Raw genomic sequence first — 16,271 nt, 5'->3', positions numbered from 1 at the left:
TATAACCCACGTCCTGCAACTGAGTCTTCTTGGCTCTTGTTCATTCCTTGGCTCAGGGTTGGCATCCGTACCCTAGGACCACATGCTCTTAAAGGAGCAGTGATTCTCCGGAAAAAGTGGGGTTCTGATACCAGAAGATGGGAGGATGGTTGGTGGCAGGCAAAATCAACATCCTCTCTGAGTCAGATGATTTGCAAAAGGGTGTGCGGTCTGTTTATTCCTTTAGCTAATACAGAAGTTGCCCTTGGATCAAGTGATCGTGCTGGAAGGTTGTATACATGGATTGCATTATTTGGGGCCCCGTGGAATTGCTTTTATTGAACTGTACTTGGACATTCTGTTCTCGGCCTGCATTTAGAGACAGTATAATGAGCTGCCCTGCGGATTTCCTTATATTACTGTCAGGTAGTACTGAGGACAATGTTTTACTCTCCAGTTCATAGGATTTCATGGGAGAATATTCTCCATGGCCTCTGTACCAGGAAGAGTTGAACTGTTTCTTTTTTTAAAAGATTTTATTTATTTATTTGACAGAGAGAGAGATCACAAGTTGGCAGAGAGGCAGGCAGAGAGAGAGGAAGGGAAGCAGGGTCCCCGCTGAGCAGAGAGTCCGATGTGGTGCTCGATCCCAGGACCCTGGGATCATGACCCGAGCCGAAGGCAGAGGCTTTAACCCACTGAGCCACCCAGGCACCCAGAGTTGAACTGTTTCTAAACAACTTTTATGATTTTATCTTGTGGTATTTCTGAAACTGATAATGTTCCTTCTTTGCATTGCTAGTATGAGAGTCCATTTTTTTTAAACTGAGCTCTACACCCAGTGTGGGGCTTGAATTCATGACCCCAAGATCAAGATTTACATACTCTACTGACCGAGCCAACCAGGTGCCCCTAGAATGATAGAGTTAGTTTTATGGCTTGTTTTAATCAAGTCCAATAGACCTCTAAGCCTAGCTTTTTTAGTGGTGACCTCACTCCTTTATTTTTATTTTATATTTCCTTTAAAATGTGATTTCCCAGTTCTTTTTCCTTTTTCTTCTGCTATATATTTTTTTGTAAACTTCCTGAAGTCTTTTCTGAAACCAAGTTGTGAAATAAATAGAACTTAAGAAAATTTTATTCCATGTATTGAAACTATCACCACAAAATGAGTAAATCTGCTTGGCTTTGGCAAGAAGTATATTAATAGGACTTACTTTGTGTTCCAGTTTTAGATGAGAGGGCTGTGAAACACTACAGAATCAGAAGGCTGGATGAAGGGGCATTTTTCCTTACCCAGAGAAGAACCTTTTCAACACTGAATGAAATTGTGAGCTACTACACCGAGACAAGTGATGGCCTGTGTGTCCAGCTGGGAAAACCATGTTTAAAGGTGAAATGCTTTCAAGATGGTTCATTTTGAAGTTAACCTTTTGCCTTCAGATATTGGAGTATCTCTCATGTGATATGTCTGTTCAGGAGGTGGGGGAAAAAGGTCATTTGATTACCTGAGGCATGGATAGAAAAACTATGGCCTACAAGCCCATATTGTCCCACACTTATTTTTTAAATACTAAATATTTATTGGAACGTGGACATGTTCCTTCATTTACAAATTGTCTTTGACTTTTCTCTGTACTAGCAGCATTTAATAGTTGCAACAGAAACTTCATGGCCCACAAAGACTGAAATACTTACTATCTCATTCTTTTTAGAAAAAGTTTGCCAACCCCTGACCTAAGGCACTCACTCAAGACAGAAAGTATTCATTCTTTGCACTAGGAAATTAATCTGGTGTCCTGCCACTGGAGCACTTAATGATATGTCTGGACAGGGAAAAAAGGTGCCCAAATATAATTCTTATTTAGATCTGTATTCAAGAGTATTAATATGAAAATACTAGACTCATTAGCTGGTCTGCATAGAGATGTCATTTAACTAACTGTTCTAACAGTTTGGCTGGGCCAAACATTGATAGAATTTATCTACATCTATCAGTTGTGGCATGTCTAACCGAGACTTATTTAAAGTTGTAGAGTGGTCTGGCACTGGTGTGGGATAAAACCTCAGCTCCTCATCAGAGTCCAGGTCTTGTGTCCTGTCAACGGGACAGCCAGCCCTGTGGTTTATGTCTGGATAATGAGTGAAAGGCTCCTGGTAACACCTGACCAGAATTTTATGAACAGGTAGAAGCTGAAGAATTTTGTTCAGTGTGTATGTGTAGGGAATTCATTGACTTAAATCTTGCCAAGTGAATGTGCAATTTTGGTATAAGTGCATGCATCTTAGATGGCGTAGGCATGACCCACAAGAATATGTAAGCTCATGCTAAGAATAGCTTACCTGATGCAAAGATGTGGCTTAAAAAATACTCAATTTAACCAATATTGTTGGGTTCTGCTGGGGACAAATGATCACAAAGAAGCATATACCTTCTGTGTATTCAGTGTGCTGATGATTTGGCAGAGGAGCTAAGATAATTTCTTTTTTTTTTTTTTTATAGATTTTATTTATTTATTTGACAGAGAGAGAGATCACAAGTTGGCAGAGAGGCAGACAGAGAGAGGAAGGGAAGCAGGCTCCCCGCTGAGCAGAGAGCCCGATGCGGGGCTCGATCCCAGGACCCTGAGACCATGACCTGAGCTGAAGGCAGAGGCTTAACCCACTGAGCCACCCAGGCGCCCCACTAAGATAATTTCTGATGGTAGATAATGAACTAGACGATGGATTCTAGGAGGGCAGGGGTCTTGTCTATTTTGTTTACTGAATGGGATATGTATTTACTAAATGTTTGTTTACTGAATGGGATATGTATTTACTAAATGAACAAGTACACGAGTGAATGAACAAATAAATGAATTTGAAACAAGGTGGACATTTTAATTATGCAAAAATATATGATACATATGGTAAATGTTATAGGCCAAAGAATTTGGGAATTAATTGCAAATCAGGTGGAACTTCAAATGGGCCTTAAATTTGGGAGGATTTAGCTAGGCAAAAAGTCAGAGGAAAGTCAGTCAGACCATGTAGGAGTGGCATTGGATGTAGAGTGGGTCAGATGGACAGCAGGGTGCCTGATGTAGCAAGAATTGGGGGGAGATCAGCTCAAATAGCAAGGATACAGGTTCTGCCATGATAGCCTTTTCATTTTAAAGCAATGAGAATAAAATGTACAACGTTTTGGTTTTAAAAATGGTGTCTTTTTAAAAAAGTGTCTAGACTATTATTTTCAACCAAAAAAATTGTCAAATCTTTTTCTTATACTTATTCTAATTATTCTGTGAAACAGATACAAGTGCCAGTGCCTTTTGATTTGTCGTATAAAACCGCGGACCAGTGGGAGATAGACCGCAAGTCTATACAGCTTCTGAAGCGATTAGGATCTGGGCAGTTTGGTGAGGTGTGGGAAGGACTGTGGAACAACACCACTTCGGTAGCAGTGAAAACATTAAAACCAGGTATGGACAGAGAATGTCAAAGGTGAAATGTCATATGTTGATTTTTAGAAGCTCCACTTGCTACTGTCACTGTCCAAGGGGTCACAGGACAACCAAGGAAGGCACCAAGCAAGTGTTGTGATCACCTTCTCTGGACCAGATGACAATAAAGGATAACATGCTTTAGATTATAAAGGCAAGAGCAGGTGCCTGTGATCAGCTAATGCTTAAGACATCCCCAGGGCAAGATTTCAACAAAGTATCTCTTCTCTAGAATTCGGATTATCCCTCTTCCCATTTTTTCCTAGCCTCCATTACAAATACTGACTTCACTGAAAATACTTAAATCAGTGGAACCTTGGAGATCTTCAGGGATCTGAAGGGAGAAACAGTTTTATTAAACACTAATTATTTATGGTTAAAAGGTAAAAAGAGAGAGTCAATTATCAGATGGTTTCACTTATTTGTGGAGCATAACAAATAGCATGGAGGACATGGGGAGTTAGGAGAAGGCAGTTGGGGGAAATTGGAAGGGGAGGTGAACAATGAGAGACTATGGACTCTGAAAAACAATCTGAAGGGTTTGAAGAGGTGGGGGGATGGGAGGTTGGGGGAACCAGGTGGTGGGTATTAGAGAGGGCATGGATTGCATGGAGCATTGGGTGTGGTACATAAACAATGAATACTGGGGCGCCTGGGTGGCTCAGTGGGTTAAGCCGCTGCCTTCGGCTCAGGTCATGATCTCAGGGTCCTGGGATTGAGCCCCGAATCGGGCTCTCTGCTCAGCAGGGAGCCTGCTTCCTCCTCTATCTCTGCCTGCCTCTCTGCCTGCCTCTCTGCCTGCTTGTGATCTCTCTCTGTCAAATAAATAAATAAAAATCTTAAAAAAAAAAAACAATGAATACTGTTACGCTGAAAAGAAATTTAACATGATTAAAAAAAAAGGTAAAAGGGTCCCATCTAAAAGCCCTCATATTTGGAAATGTAAGAACTATTTTTTTCTTCCATCTTCCTTTTTCCTATCATAGAAATTAGAAGTACACTAAAATCATATTTATTCAGGCAGGCATTATCCCCTCCATTTTAAAAGCAGGATAAGAAAATTTAGAAAGATTAAGTAACTTTCCTAAAACTTACTAGTTGTATAAAACAAAGTCTCAGTTTTATCGTTTATAAAAAAGAAGGTTGTGTGTGCTATGGTGAGTGCTGTGAAGTGTGTAAACCTGGTGATTCACAGACCTGTATCCCTGGGGCTAATAATACATTGTATGTTAATAAAAATAAATAAATAAATAAATAAATAAATAAATAAATAAATAAAAATTAAAAAAAAAAAAAGAAGAGGGTCATTAGTGCAAATGCTTTGAATAAAGTGTGGTTCACAGTAAGTGACCAGGAAAAGCTGTTCTTATTTTAATTATTATTATTATTGTTATTGTTACTGTAAGGTCATTCAGTGGCAGAGCTGGAATTTGAACCCACATCTATCTCTGCTTCGTCTCCCTAGGGAAGTGACATTCTCTGACAGTGTGACTTTACTGTAGTTGCCTCACAACTACTTCTAATAACATAAGCAGGAATAATAACCAGAAGCTAGAGTATGGTTCTCTGGGGGACCTTCCTTCTTTACCGAACCCAGAATCCTTAAGGGTTTAGTAAACCGCCCGGTGGCAGAGCTGGAGCCTCTGGGTGCTGCTGGTTAGCAGTCTAGTGTAACACCATGGTTCCCAAACTGTGTGCCAAGGCACATTGGGGCACCACAGTGAATTCACAAGACTGTCACAGGATATTTAAAAGTTTTGAGGTAAACTTGAATACCACACAGTTCAGTATTAGACCATGTTACATTCTTTTGCTGACATCATATCTTTGTGAAAATAGGTTTTTGGTAGGGACTGGGATCATAAGCAAGATCCAAGCAGAAATCAATGTGGGGCAGGAAATGAGCAGAGCCACATTTTCTCTGCTTCCAAGACTTGAAAAATTGTGTTGTGTCCCATAAATGTATGTATCTCTTTAGTAAGTAATTGTGGTGAAGGATGAAATAAAAATTATTTTTTCTTTTGATTTATCTGTATTACTCTTCAAAATGGGTATTAACTTATTGGAACACAAATACTTATAAAGTTGCTTTGATTTAACCAAGGAATCAATAGAACCGTTAGATATTGGCTTAGGGGCAACATGAAAAAAGTTCTTGAGACAGTGAAGGTGCCATGAAGCGAGAAAGTTGGGCCTCTTTGGTGTAATAGTAGGAGCATAAAGTTTGGTCTAAGACCTGATTTCAGTCTTGGCTCTGGCTTCTGTGACATCAGACGATTTATTAATCTATTGAATCTCCTCATCTGGAAGTGGGAATTATAATAGTTCCTACTTCACAGGGTTTTATGAGGACAAATTGAGTCAATGTGTATAAAATATAGGCAGTGAGTTCTTATTACTAAATGTTAGCTTCAGTGGGGCTGCTGGCAGATGTCCACTGATGTGCAATTTGCTAGTACAGCCCTTCTGTCTCAGCATCTACACCTGCCTTCTCAAGTGATGGAGAAGCACTTCCAAGTGGCCAGATGTCATGTTGAGCACTCCAGGTGAGGACGATCTATTCCAGCACCTGAGATGTTCCCAATCACTGCATATATGTTATTTTGAATTCTAATCTTGTTGACAGTTGAGCCTCAGCTTTATTTCCCAATCTAATCATTCTTTTCCAAAAACGAAGCTGCTAGCTATTCATCCCAACATTGTTCTTTAAGGAAGGCCTTCTGGAGGTCAAAAGAGAACAACAACAACAAAAAAATTGCATTTCTTATATTAAAAAAAAAAAGCCATGATAGTTTTCTCTCCAACAGGAATAATTATTATTGATTTACAGTGTAATAGCAGCAAACAGCTTTGGTGATTGGTTAAATGTCTTCACTTCACCGGGGCCATTAATCAATCTCAACAGCTATTTATTGCTTAGCAGACTACCATGCAATAAAGACGAGCCTGAAATCAACTCCCACAGTAGCTATGACAGGCAAAAATTAATATTTAATGTTGCATTACTAGCTGAGTTGAAATTGGGTCTCTGCTGTGCAGCTGGTCAGCTGTAACCAGCGTAGCCGTGGAATGTTCTGAGCAGACGTCACCTGCAGAGGCTCCTGGAAGTCCCCCGTGGGTCCAGCTCTTGTGCGTAGTCTGATTTGGCGATGATTTGAGTGTCCTGCATTCCACGGATCTGATGGCAACCAAAGCATTTGTGTAGAAGCATACTGTATACATAAATTGCCTGAACGGTGATCATAATTGCTTTTATCACTGGAAGCTTCATGAATCAGATTATTTTGGGGTGGGGTGGGGAGAATCCAAGTATATCCATATTTGACCATAGACCAAACTAATTGTAACAAGAAGAAAGTCCTTTATTATGTTTCAAGTGCCTCTTTTCTTCTGAGCTCCATTTCACCACTATTTGATTATGTGGAGCAAACCAGTGGTAGGGATGGAATGGAGGAACAGAGAAAATCATGATGGAAATGAGTATAGGTCCTTTTTCTCTATTCACCCTCTTTCAAGTCCTTGCCCCTTTCCCTCCTCAGTCTGTGAGAAAATACTTAGAGTTGATGTGTTTGGCTTTTTTGTGAAGTATGCATATTAATAATAATATAAATCATAACCAATAGTCATTGAAATATATATATATATATATATACCTATATGCATATTTATGCCAGATATTGCTATTTCCTGGTGATGATATTATGATATCAGTAGGGTTATTAGCCATGTTTTACAGATGAAGAAATTGAAGTTCAGAGACATTTGGTAACTTACTAAAGATCACACAAGAATCTGAGTTTGACCAAGCTTGTGTTCTGAACTTCTACACTCAAGGGAATACCAAAGGACAGACTGCCTAAATGCTTTATGTGAAATGATCTGTAAGTCACATCTAACTCTTCTTAATGTGATGTTAATAAACCAGTTGCAGTGTGGTCTTAGAACGTCCAAGCTTGCCCATGCCTGGGTTCCAGTATCAGTTGTGAAGTCTTCATCATGAGTTAGATGAATGGAACCGTCCCTTGGAGTGTCAGTGGAAATGTTATTTGCACTGTCCACAGTGAATACTGAGATGTGAAGTGACAGGATTCCTTCAGTTACAGTAATGTCTCTGAAGCATCATATCCTAAAAGAATATGAGAGATTTTTAAAAATTACCGATGAAATGTAAGCTCCGGGTGTCCTTCCTCCTCTTAGACTTTATTTGTTAATTACGGGCACTTTGCATGGTAACAGTTGAGCCATTAAGATACAATTTAATTGTAGGTGACTCTTCCAAATAGGTCCCAATACTGTCTCCCTTATCGTTCTGTTAAGCTCTTAAGAGTGTGACTACAGATGTATTAATGAGAGAAAATGTTGAAGACCAGTTTGAAGTTAGACATAGAAGACTGGTGGAAAAAAAAACCCACAAAAACCAACCTCTAAGTTTTGGGTGTAGCCCTTAAATGTTTTCTGCTTGGCCGATACCATATATCCCTACACAATTAAGAACATAAATATGGCAGAATGTCATTGCTTCAGGGTTGTTGCCCAGTGGGTACCAAGGACAGGGCAACTATCAGTCTTCTCTGGATCCTGGACCAAAAAGGTCTGGCTGCAGTAATTAAACATTCAGTGTCCTCCAGCATTCATGGTAACAGAATGTCTTCTCTCTGTGTTCTTAATTTGCTGGCCTTGTTTTATCAATTAGACTGTCAGTCACTCCTTTTCCCTTTATTTTTCATATGGACCTGCGTCCACCTCTTTTCACCTACAGGTCATAACCCATAAATTACGCCCCCTTGGTGTACCCACACATTAGTTATTAGGTTGCCCTGGCTGGACTGATTCTTTTCTTTGATAAATCTGAAGATTTGCAACACCAGTGCTCTTACTTTACGGAGAAGCAGGAAGCAATCTTGGTGATTTCCACCAGACTGCTGTGAGGATAGGAATGCCTCAATAACATAAAGTGATTTCCTCCTTTTCTTGTTTCAGGTTCAATGGATCCAAATGACTTCCTGAGGGAGGCACAGATAATGAAGAACCTAAGACATCCAAAGCTTATCCAGCTTTATGCTGTTTGCACTTTGGAAGATCCAATTTATATTATTACAGAGTTGATGAGACATGGAAGTCTGCAAGAATATCTCCAAAGTAAGCTAAAGACTTAATAAAAGGAAGAAAAAGAGGAATTTAGTTTAGCTAGTCCTATAAATGTCAATTTAGCAAGCCTTCTGTAACCCAGAGGATATTTACAATGTATATATCTGTGAGAATGAATGTCTCAACATTGAAAGGCTCGACTACATTTTAATAGGAGATATACTGTGTGCCAAAAGGAGGAAAAATATTTATGTAGCAAAGAAGAAATTGTTCACAAATGACATAGTGGAGTACGTAAATGTAATGTAGAAAACTGAGGAATAGATGTTTTACATGATGCATTGTTTCCTATAATAACTAATGGAGCATTATCAGTCGTGGACCAATTTGTTCTATGGCCCAGAATTAGGGGATGTGGAATACTTTTGGGGCAATAGAGGGAGACGTACCTTCATTCTTTTTCCTTTGCCAGTGTTTGACAACATCGTACCTGTTGGTGTTTAAAATATGTCCACTGCTAGGCAACATTAGAATTTTTAGACTAAAAAGCGGAAATATACTATTGCTTTATTTCTACATCTGCTTCCTATTAGTAAGAGAAGACTTAAGGGCATTGTGAAATTTTGATGTTTATTGCAAATGAATAATTTAATACGCAACAATATAATGAGTATTAAAATGAGATGTTCAAAGTAGTGGAGATCAAGTACTGAGAGAATAATTCATGCCTAAAAAAGAGACTTTTTTCTATGCTTTCCTAAAATGACAGAGTGGGATTGATGGCACGCGTACAGGTAAAGGGAGATGAGATAAGATGTTAGAAAGATAAGAGTGTTCTCTGATTTCAGGGTGACTTGTGAAGCTGTTGGTAGTAAATGGCAAAAGTGGAGAAGGGGAAAAAAGAACGTGGGCCTGTTAAATGCTGTTAAAAAAAAAATATGCTTAGCTCCTTTGCATAAAGAACCATATCAGAATATATTAGCCATCAGAGTAAGACTGACCTCAGCCATTGACCCTTTTTGCTTTATTCCCAGGGACAAAAGTACAGTAGCCATCTTGGGTCAGGTTTAACAAAAATGATCACTTGTAATATTCATGGTGGTAAATCTAATAGTCAATTCTCAGTCCTCAGACCTATTCAGAGCTTTTATTTCAATGGACTTGAATGAATGGAAACACTTCCTTCATTTGGCTTCCAAGACACTTCAGTCAGTGGCTTTTCCTCCTGTCTTTTTCGTTGGTCCCTTCTCCCATTGATGTGATTTCCCTCATCTCTCAGATCTCTCAATATCTTGGAATTTTGCAACATCACTAGTTCCCTTGCTAATCTCAGTCAGTCTCAGGGTTAAATAACATTTATGTATCAAAGATTTCTCAAACTACATCCCTTCATTACTTCAGAATCATAAATCCAACTGCCTTCTTGACTACTCTACTTCAGTGCTTCTCTGGATAACCTTGGTGTGATGCAGCAACACCCCCCTCCCAAGTCTCAGAGACCTTTATTTCTTGCTCAAGCATGTGTGCAAAATAGATTGGTTGACGCCTCAAGTCTTTTCATCACCTTGGAAGGGGAAGGTGATGGGACTAATCTCGTTCTGGCTCTTAGAGCTCCAACGGGGAGATGCAGAGATAACTCCTGTGCCTTTTCATTTGGTCAAATCAAGTCAGAGGGAATAGCGAAGTATAATCCGCTAACCTGGCTGAAAGGAGAAAAAAAAAAGTTTGTGAACAGCAAGAATTTCTACTCCATATGTCCACTAAAAAAAGATCTCAAAACAACGTGTCCAAAACTGATTGTATGTTATCCTCAATAATCTGCTACTCTTGTGCTCTTTCCTTCTTAGACGATGTCAACACTCAGCCTAATCTCTTGGATCATCTCTACTTCTTCTCACAGCTTCCAGCTAACCAATTAGTAAATCCAATTGACTTTTTTCAAAGTATACCCAGGATTTTGCCCCCTCTCTGCCCACACACCCTGGTCCAAGCCGTCATCAGCTCTCTCCTGGATGGTGCAGGAGCTTCCTAAGTGGTCTCCCTCTTTTGGTTCTTGTTCCTCGCAGTCTCTTCTCAACGCAGAAGTTGGAGATCTCCTGTTAAAATGTCAGTCAGATCGTGTCTCTCCTCAGCTCAAAGCCTCACTGACTCCCGTGGGTTCTGCGTGTATGACCTCTAAAATCCTACGTGGCTCAGCTCTCCATTACCTTACTGACCACATCTCCCCCAATATCTCCCTTGTCTCCCTTGACTCTGTGTTGGTCTCACTGTCCTTTGCTGCTCTTCATTCAGGCCCTTTGCACTTGCTCCGTCCTCTATCTGAATTCCTACCCCCCGCCCCCCGCCCCATTAATATCCACGTAGCTCACTTCCTCACTTCTGCCAAGTCTTTCCTCAGACATTCCCACAATGGTGAGTCCTTCTCTGGTCACCCTCTGAATTCTAAATTTATTCTCCTTCTTCTGTCTCTTTGTATGCTTTTTTGTTTTCTTAGCTGCTGGTCATCCTATAATGTGTGACTTTGTTATGTGGCTAATTGTAAGTATCTTCTAGAATACAACTCCACGAGGATGGAGATTTTTGTTTTAGTGATAGAACAGTGTCAGGCACATAGAAGGTGTGCACTAATTCTGTGTTGACTGATTGAATGAGAAAATGAAGGAGAAATTAAGTGGGGGCTATTCTGAGCCTAATATCAAGACTTGGGGTTGAGTTTGTTTTGAGACCCTTGGTGTCAGCTTGACAAGATCCGCTTATTAATTACAAACTCCTTTGACAATGAGTTTTTTGGTGGTGTGTTGATGTGTTTTATTCAGAGGTGAGCACAAACCCCGTCATGTGCTGAGTTGGGCCTTCAGGGTCAAGTTTACCAAGGCCTTCATTTGCCAAGATACTTAGTAGCCATGAGGAGTAATGAAGAGATGCTCATTACAGACAATCCCTTCCCAATGGGGAGGGCTTACAGTCAACAAAGTGATGTTAAAATGAATCTGCCACTCTTAAACAGCCCATCACAGTAACTGTTGTAAGATGTAAGACTCTTGAGTAATGGAACATAATTGAAAATATTTTCTTGTTGCAGATATAAATTGTCACAGGCCTGTGAACCTTTATATCAGTTTTGACAACTGGCTGTTGTATCAGAAGTGTGTTCCGAGGTTTACTTAGGCAGTTCCTAGGCCACTGCAGTCTTTCAGGGTAGAAAATGTGTTATTACTCAATTTTCTTCTCTGTTGTGCCTGTCAGTGAAAACTTTTTATATCCACTATAATAGGATTAGATGTCATATTTGATAGTGGGAATGACATACATATTCTTCCATAGAACCATCTTTGTAGTCCCTAAGCTTGGCTAAATATTTTTTTGTAATTAATTTCTCCAAAATGGAAGAGGCTTGTCAAAAAACTTAAGCATTGAGGGTAAGTGATATCGAATATCTCTTACTGAAATTTAAAGAGAATAAATATCTACATTTTTTTATGTACATACATATTTTTTAAAATAAATAAAGTCCTACATGTTGTTCATCGATCTCTTGGGGAGTTCACTTAAGTTCACTGAAGTAGACAGGAGTGTTTTCACTGAGATACTCGTTAGCTGACCGTAAGTGTAGCCCCAGCATTCAGGTGCTCGGGAATCATGGGTAAGGTTGGTCTTAGGGAGGAGGATGGAATAGTTTTTAAGAGCATGAAATTTCAACCTCAGACATACCTGAACTTGACTTTCCACTCTACAACTTATTACCTGTTCTTCTAAGTGGCAGAAACTGCTATGAAAGGGAGCAAATAATAATGATACTTCATATAGTTCTAAATATAAAATGAGGTGATGTGGTGAAAATCAACCATATGGGATAGTGGTAAGAGAGGTGCATATATATTCAATTTTTTTTCTTTAAAAAAAAAAACACTATATGGTATTTATGATGTGCCACGCATCTTCCTTCCTTCCTTCCTTGACTGATTGATCGATTTCAGAGAGAGAGAGAGCACATGAGTGGCAGGGGAAGGAGAGGAGGAACCCGGGGAGAGGGAGAGGCACAAGCAGACTCTGCACTGAGCACGGGGCCAGATGCGGGGCTCCATCCCATGACCCTGCGATCATGACCGGAGCTGATACCAAGAATCGGATGCTTAACTGACTGATGAAGGTTAATCACCTGTTTAACCACGCAGGTGCCCCTGCCAGGCATTTTTCTAAGTGGTGTACAATTTATTAACTTAGTTCATTCTTCTAAAAACCTGATGAAATGAGTATTATATTATCATCTTTTCCTCCTTATGGTGGAAGAAACTGAGGGATGGAGAGGTGAATAACTTACATGAGGTGGTTGAGCCAGAATTTAAACCCAGAAGTCTGGTTCCATACCTTATGCTTTTAACCATACGCATAGCACTGGCATTATTTTCTTATTGTGAACCTGTATTCACGATCTATTGCTGTGCTACAAGTTACCCAAAATGTAGTGGCTTAAAATAGCAGCACTTATTACCTCAGTTTCTGTGGTCAGGAATCCAGGTACAGCTGAGCTGGGTCGTCTTCTTTTTTTTCTTTTTTTTTTTAAGATTTTATTTATTTATTTGACAGACAAAGATCACAAGTAGGCAGAGAGGCAGGCAGAGAGAGAGGGAAATAGGCTCCCTGCTGAGCAAAGAGCCCAATGTGGGGCTCGATCCCAGGACCCTGGGATCATGACCCGAGCTGAAGGCAGAGGCTTTAACCCACTATGCCACCCAGGCGCCCCTGAGCTGGGTCTTCTATGTCCGGTTTCTCCCAAGGCTGCAGTGAGGTGTTGGCAGGTGCTTCAGCTATCCGAAGGCTCTAGGGGAGGCTGATCTATTCCCAAGCTCACCCATGTGATTGTTGGCAGGAATTGGTTTCTCCGGGGCTGTTGGACCGAGGAAGCCTGTTCCTTGCTAGGTGTTGGCCCAAAGCTGCCCTATGATCCTTGGTACATGGCCCTCTCCACAGGGCAACTTACAACATGGCAGTTGGCTTCATCAGAGTGAGCAAGTGAGAGAGCAAGAGAGGAGAGTTCCTGCAAGATGAAGACACTGTCTTTGATCACTTATCTTGGAAGAGATACCCCATCCCTTTTGCCGTATTGTATTTGTTTAAAAGTGAGTTGGTGTTCCAAACCATATTTAATGGAAGGGGATTTCATAAGAGCTCAAATACCAGGAGATAGAGAATATGAGAAACCATTTTAGAAACTGTCACTTGATGTAGGACTGGTCACCAGTGTATCTTGACTTTTTTATGTTTCTTTCCATATTGAGTTAATCTGGTATTGAAAGGCATAGCTATTTTGGCTAACACAGTAGCAATGCTTTCTCATTATGCTGCACACTAAGTTATGCTTTGTCTTTGGGGTGCCTGGGTGGCTCAGTCAGTGAAACATCTGACTCTTGATTTTGGCTCAGGTCATGATCTCAGGTATGAGATCGAACCTGTAATGGGCTCCATGTTTGGGTGGAGTCTGCTTGAGATTTTCTCTCTCCCTCTACCTCTCCCCCTGTGCACTCTCTCTCTTTCAATAAATAAGTAAATAAATAAATAAAATCTTTTTACGTACTTGAGAGAGAGAGCACAAGCAGAGAAGAGGGACAGAGGGAGAGGGAGACACAGATTCCCAACTGAGCAGGGAGCCCGACTTGGGACTTGATCCCAGGACCCTGAGATCATGACCCAAGCAGAAGGCAGACACTTAACCGACTGAGCCACCCACGTGCCCCAATAAATAAAGTCTTTAAAAAAAAAGTTATGTTTTGTCTTTTTGCTTACATTTCATTTTAAACTGAATAATTGATGTTAGCTGCTATAATACACAATTCAAATATCTTAGTGACATAACAAATATATGCATTTTTGATATGCATCAGACTTGCCCTTCTACATGACTCTCTTTAAATAGTGACATAGGGATTTAGACTCCTTTCATCATGTGGCTCTGCCATTTCAAAATTTATTTCTTCTAGCTACAAAAACAGAGATTTTAAGGATCAGGCCTAAAGTGACGAACGTCCTCTCTTGCACACATTGCAGGGCACAGAATTAGTGACATGGCCCAATTTAACTTCTAGGGAAGATGGGGAACATAGTGTTTGCCCAGGAAGAAAAGGACAGATAGGTCCATGAGTACTTAGTTTCACCACACATTGTACTTAAATGTGCTGCTTGTGTTAAAAAAACAAATATACATGTATGTACACATATGCGCGCTCATGCAAACACACACACACAGTGCTTAGATCTATACCATTTTAAAAAATGGACTCAACTCTATTTATTTCATTTCTTTTTAAGATTTTTATTTATTTGACAGAGAGCACAAGCCAGGGGATCCGCAGGCAGAGGAGAAGCACTGAGCAGGAAGCTCAATGCGGGACTCGATCCCAGGATCCTGGGATCATGACCTGAGCTAAAGGCAGATGCTTAACCTACTGAGCCACCCGCGCGCCCTTATTTATTTCATTTTTTAATTGAAAAGACAGCATACATAAATAACATACATCATTTAGTATAATTTATCGTTAATTCAGAGTGAGCAAGTGAACAATGGGACAGCCACTGTACAAACCAACAATGTGAATGTGGCTAGCGCTCCAGAAACTCCCCGAGTACCGTATCATTGACAGCCCCTCACAATCATGAATTTCCTGCTAATTGCTTTCCCTTGACTTACACTCTCCTCTGCCAACTCCCTGTTGCCTTCCCTTCTTAACCAGGGTTTGGAAATTGACATCTCCTCTTGCTGTCTCCATATCCTCAGCTCCCGTTCTGCCCTCTATCCCACACTTGCAGTGAAAATGCTCTTCCTGCCACCGAGGTCACCAATGACTTCCTAGTAATATTTAATAAATACCTTTTAGACCTTATCTTGCTGGACTTGTGGAATTTGACAATGGTGGTGACTTTCTCAAAACCTTTGTTAGGATGCTGACTTCTGGTTTTTGTTTCATTCTTCTGGTTGATTCTTCTCAGTCTTCTCATAGGTTTATCTTCCTCTGTCCACCCTAAATGTTGGTGTTTGTCATGATTCTGTCACTTCCTAACAGTCTTACTCACTTTTAATGTTTAACTCTTACCCACAAACTATGACTGTTAAGTTGATATCTTCCACGGCATGTGTGCTCCAGACCCATATGTTTGTCTTCATTTAGGCATTTCCATTTAGACAATCCATATGCATCTCTACCTTAACAATTCTTAAACTGTTTAGTTCTGCTTAGGCAGCAGCAATGATAGTAAAAACAGGTAGTCAGATAAATAAAAACAGATTTACTCAGTTCTTTCTAGGTGCCAGGCTCTGCTTTAAGTGCTTTACATGAATTAACTCATTTTAACAACTGATACCATAAGGAAATTACAATGATGACTGTATAGATGAAGAAACAGAGGCACAGGAGTGTTAAGCAGCTTGCCTGAGGTCAGGAAGAAACGTGAGACAAAGCTCTGATCCAGATCCTGGCACTCTAGCTTCAAGCCAGTTTTCTAACCCCTGAGCAATAGTTGTCTTTCTTTTCTTTTCTTTTTTTAAATTTTATTTTATTCTATTTTCAGTGTTCCAAAATTCATTGGTTATGCATCACACCCAGTGCTCCATGCAATACGTGCCCTCCATAATACCTATCACCTGGCTCACCCAACCCCCCCCCCAAAACCCTCAGTTTGTTTCTCAGCGTCCACAGTCTCTCATGGTTCATCTCCCCCTCTGATTTC

General features: G+C 40.2%; 1 protein-coding gene across 5 annotated transcripts in view; it reads left to right on the top strand.

Moving 5' to 3' along the window:
• The window catches only part of FRK (fyn related Src family tyrosine kinase), a 132,829-nt gene that overhangs the window by 109,549 nt on the left and 7,009 nt on the right, over positions 1–16,271 (top strand). For all 5 annotated transcript variants that reach the window (XM_047734327.1, XM_047734329.1, XM_047734331.1 and 2 more), the window contains 3 exons: positions 1,209–1,372; positions 3,272–3,440; positions 8,442–8,600. In XM_047734327.1, coding sequence (XP_047590283.1) covers positions 1,209–1,372; positions 3,272–3,440; positions 8,442–8,600 — 492 coding nt within the window. The remainder of the gene's footprint in view (positions 1–1,208; positions 1,373–3,271; positions 3,441–8,441; positions 8,601–16,271) is intronic.

The sequence above is a fragment of the Lutra lutra genome, chromosome 6, assembly GCF_902655055.1.
Source record: "Lutra lutra chromosome 6, mLutLut1.2, whole genome shotgun sequence".
NCBI lineage: Eukaryota > Metazoa > Chordata > Mammalia > Carnivora > Mustelidae > Lutra > Lutra lutra.
This window is presented reverse-complemented; position numbering and strand designations above follow the sequence as displayed.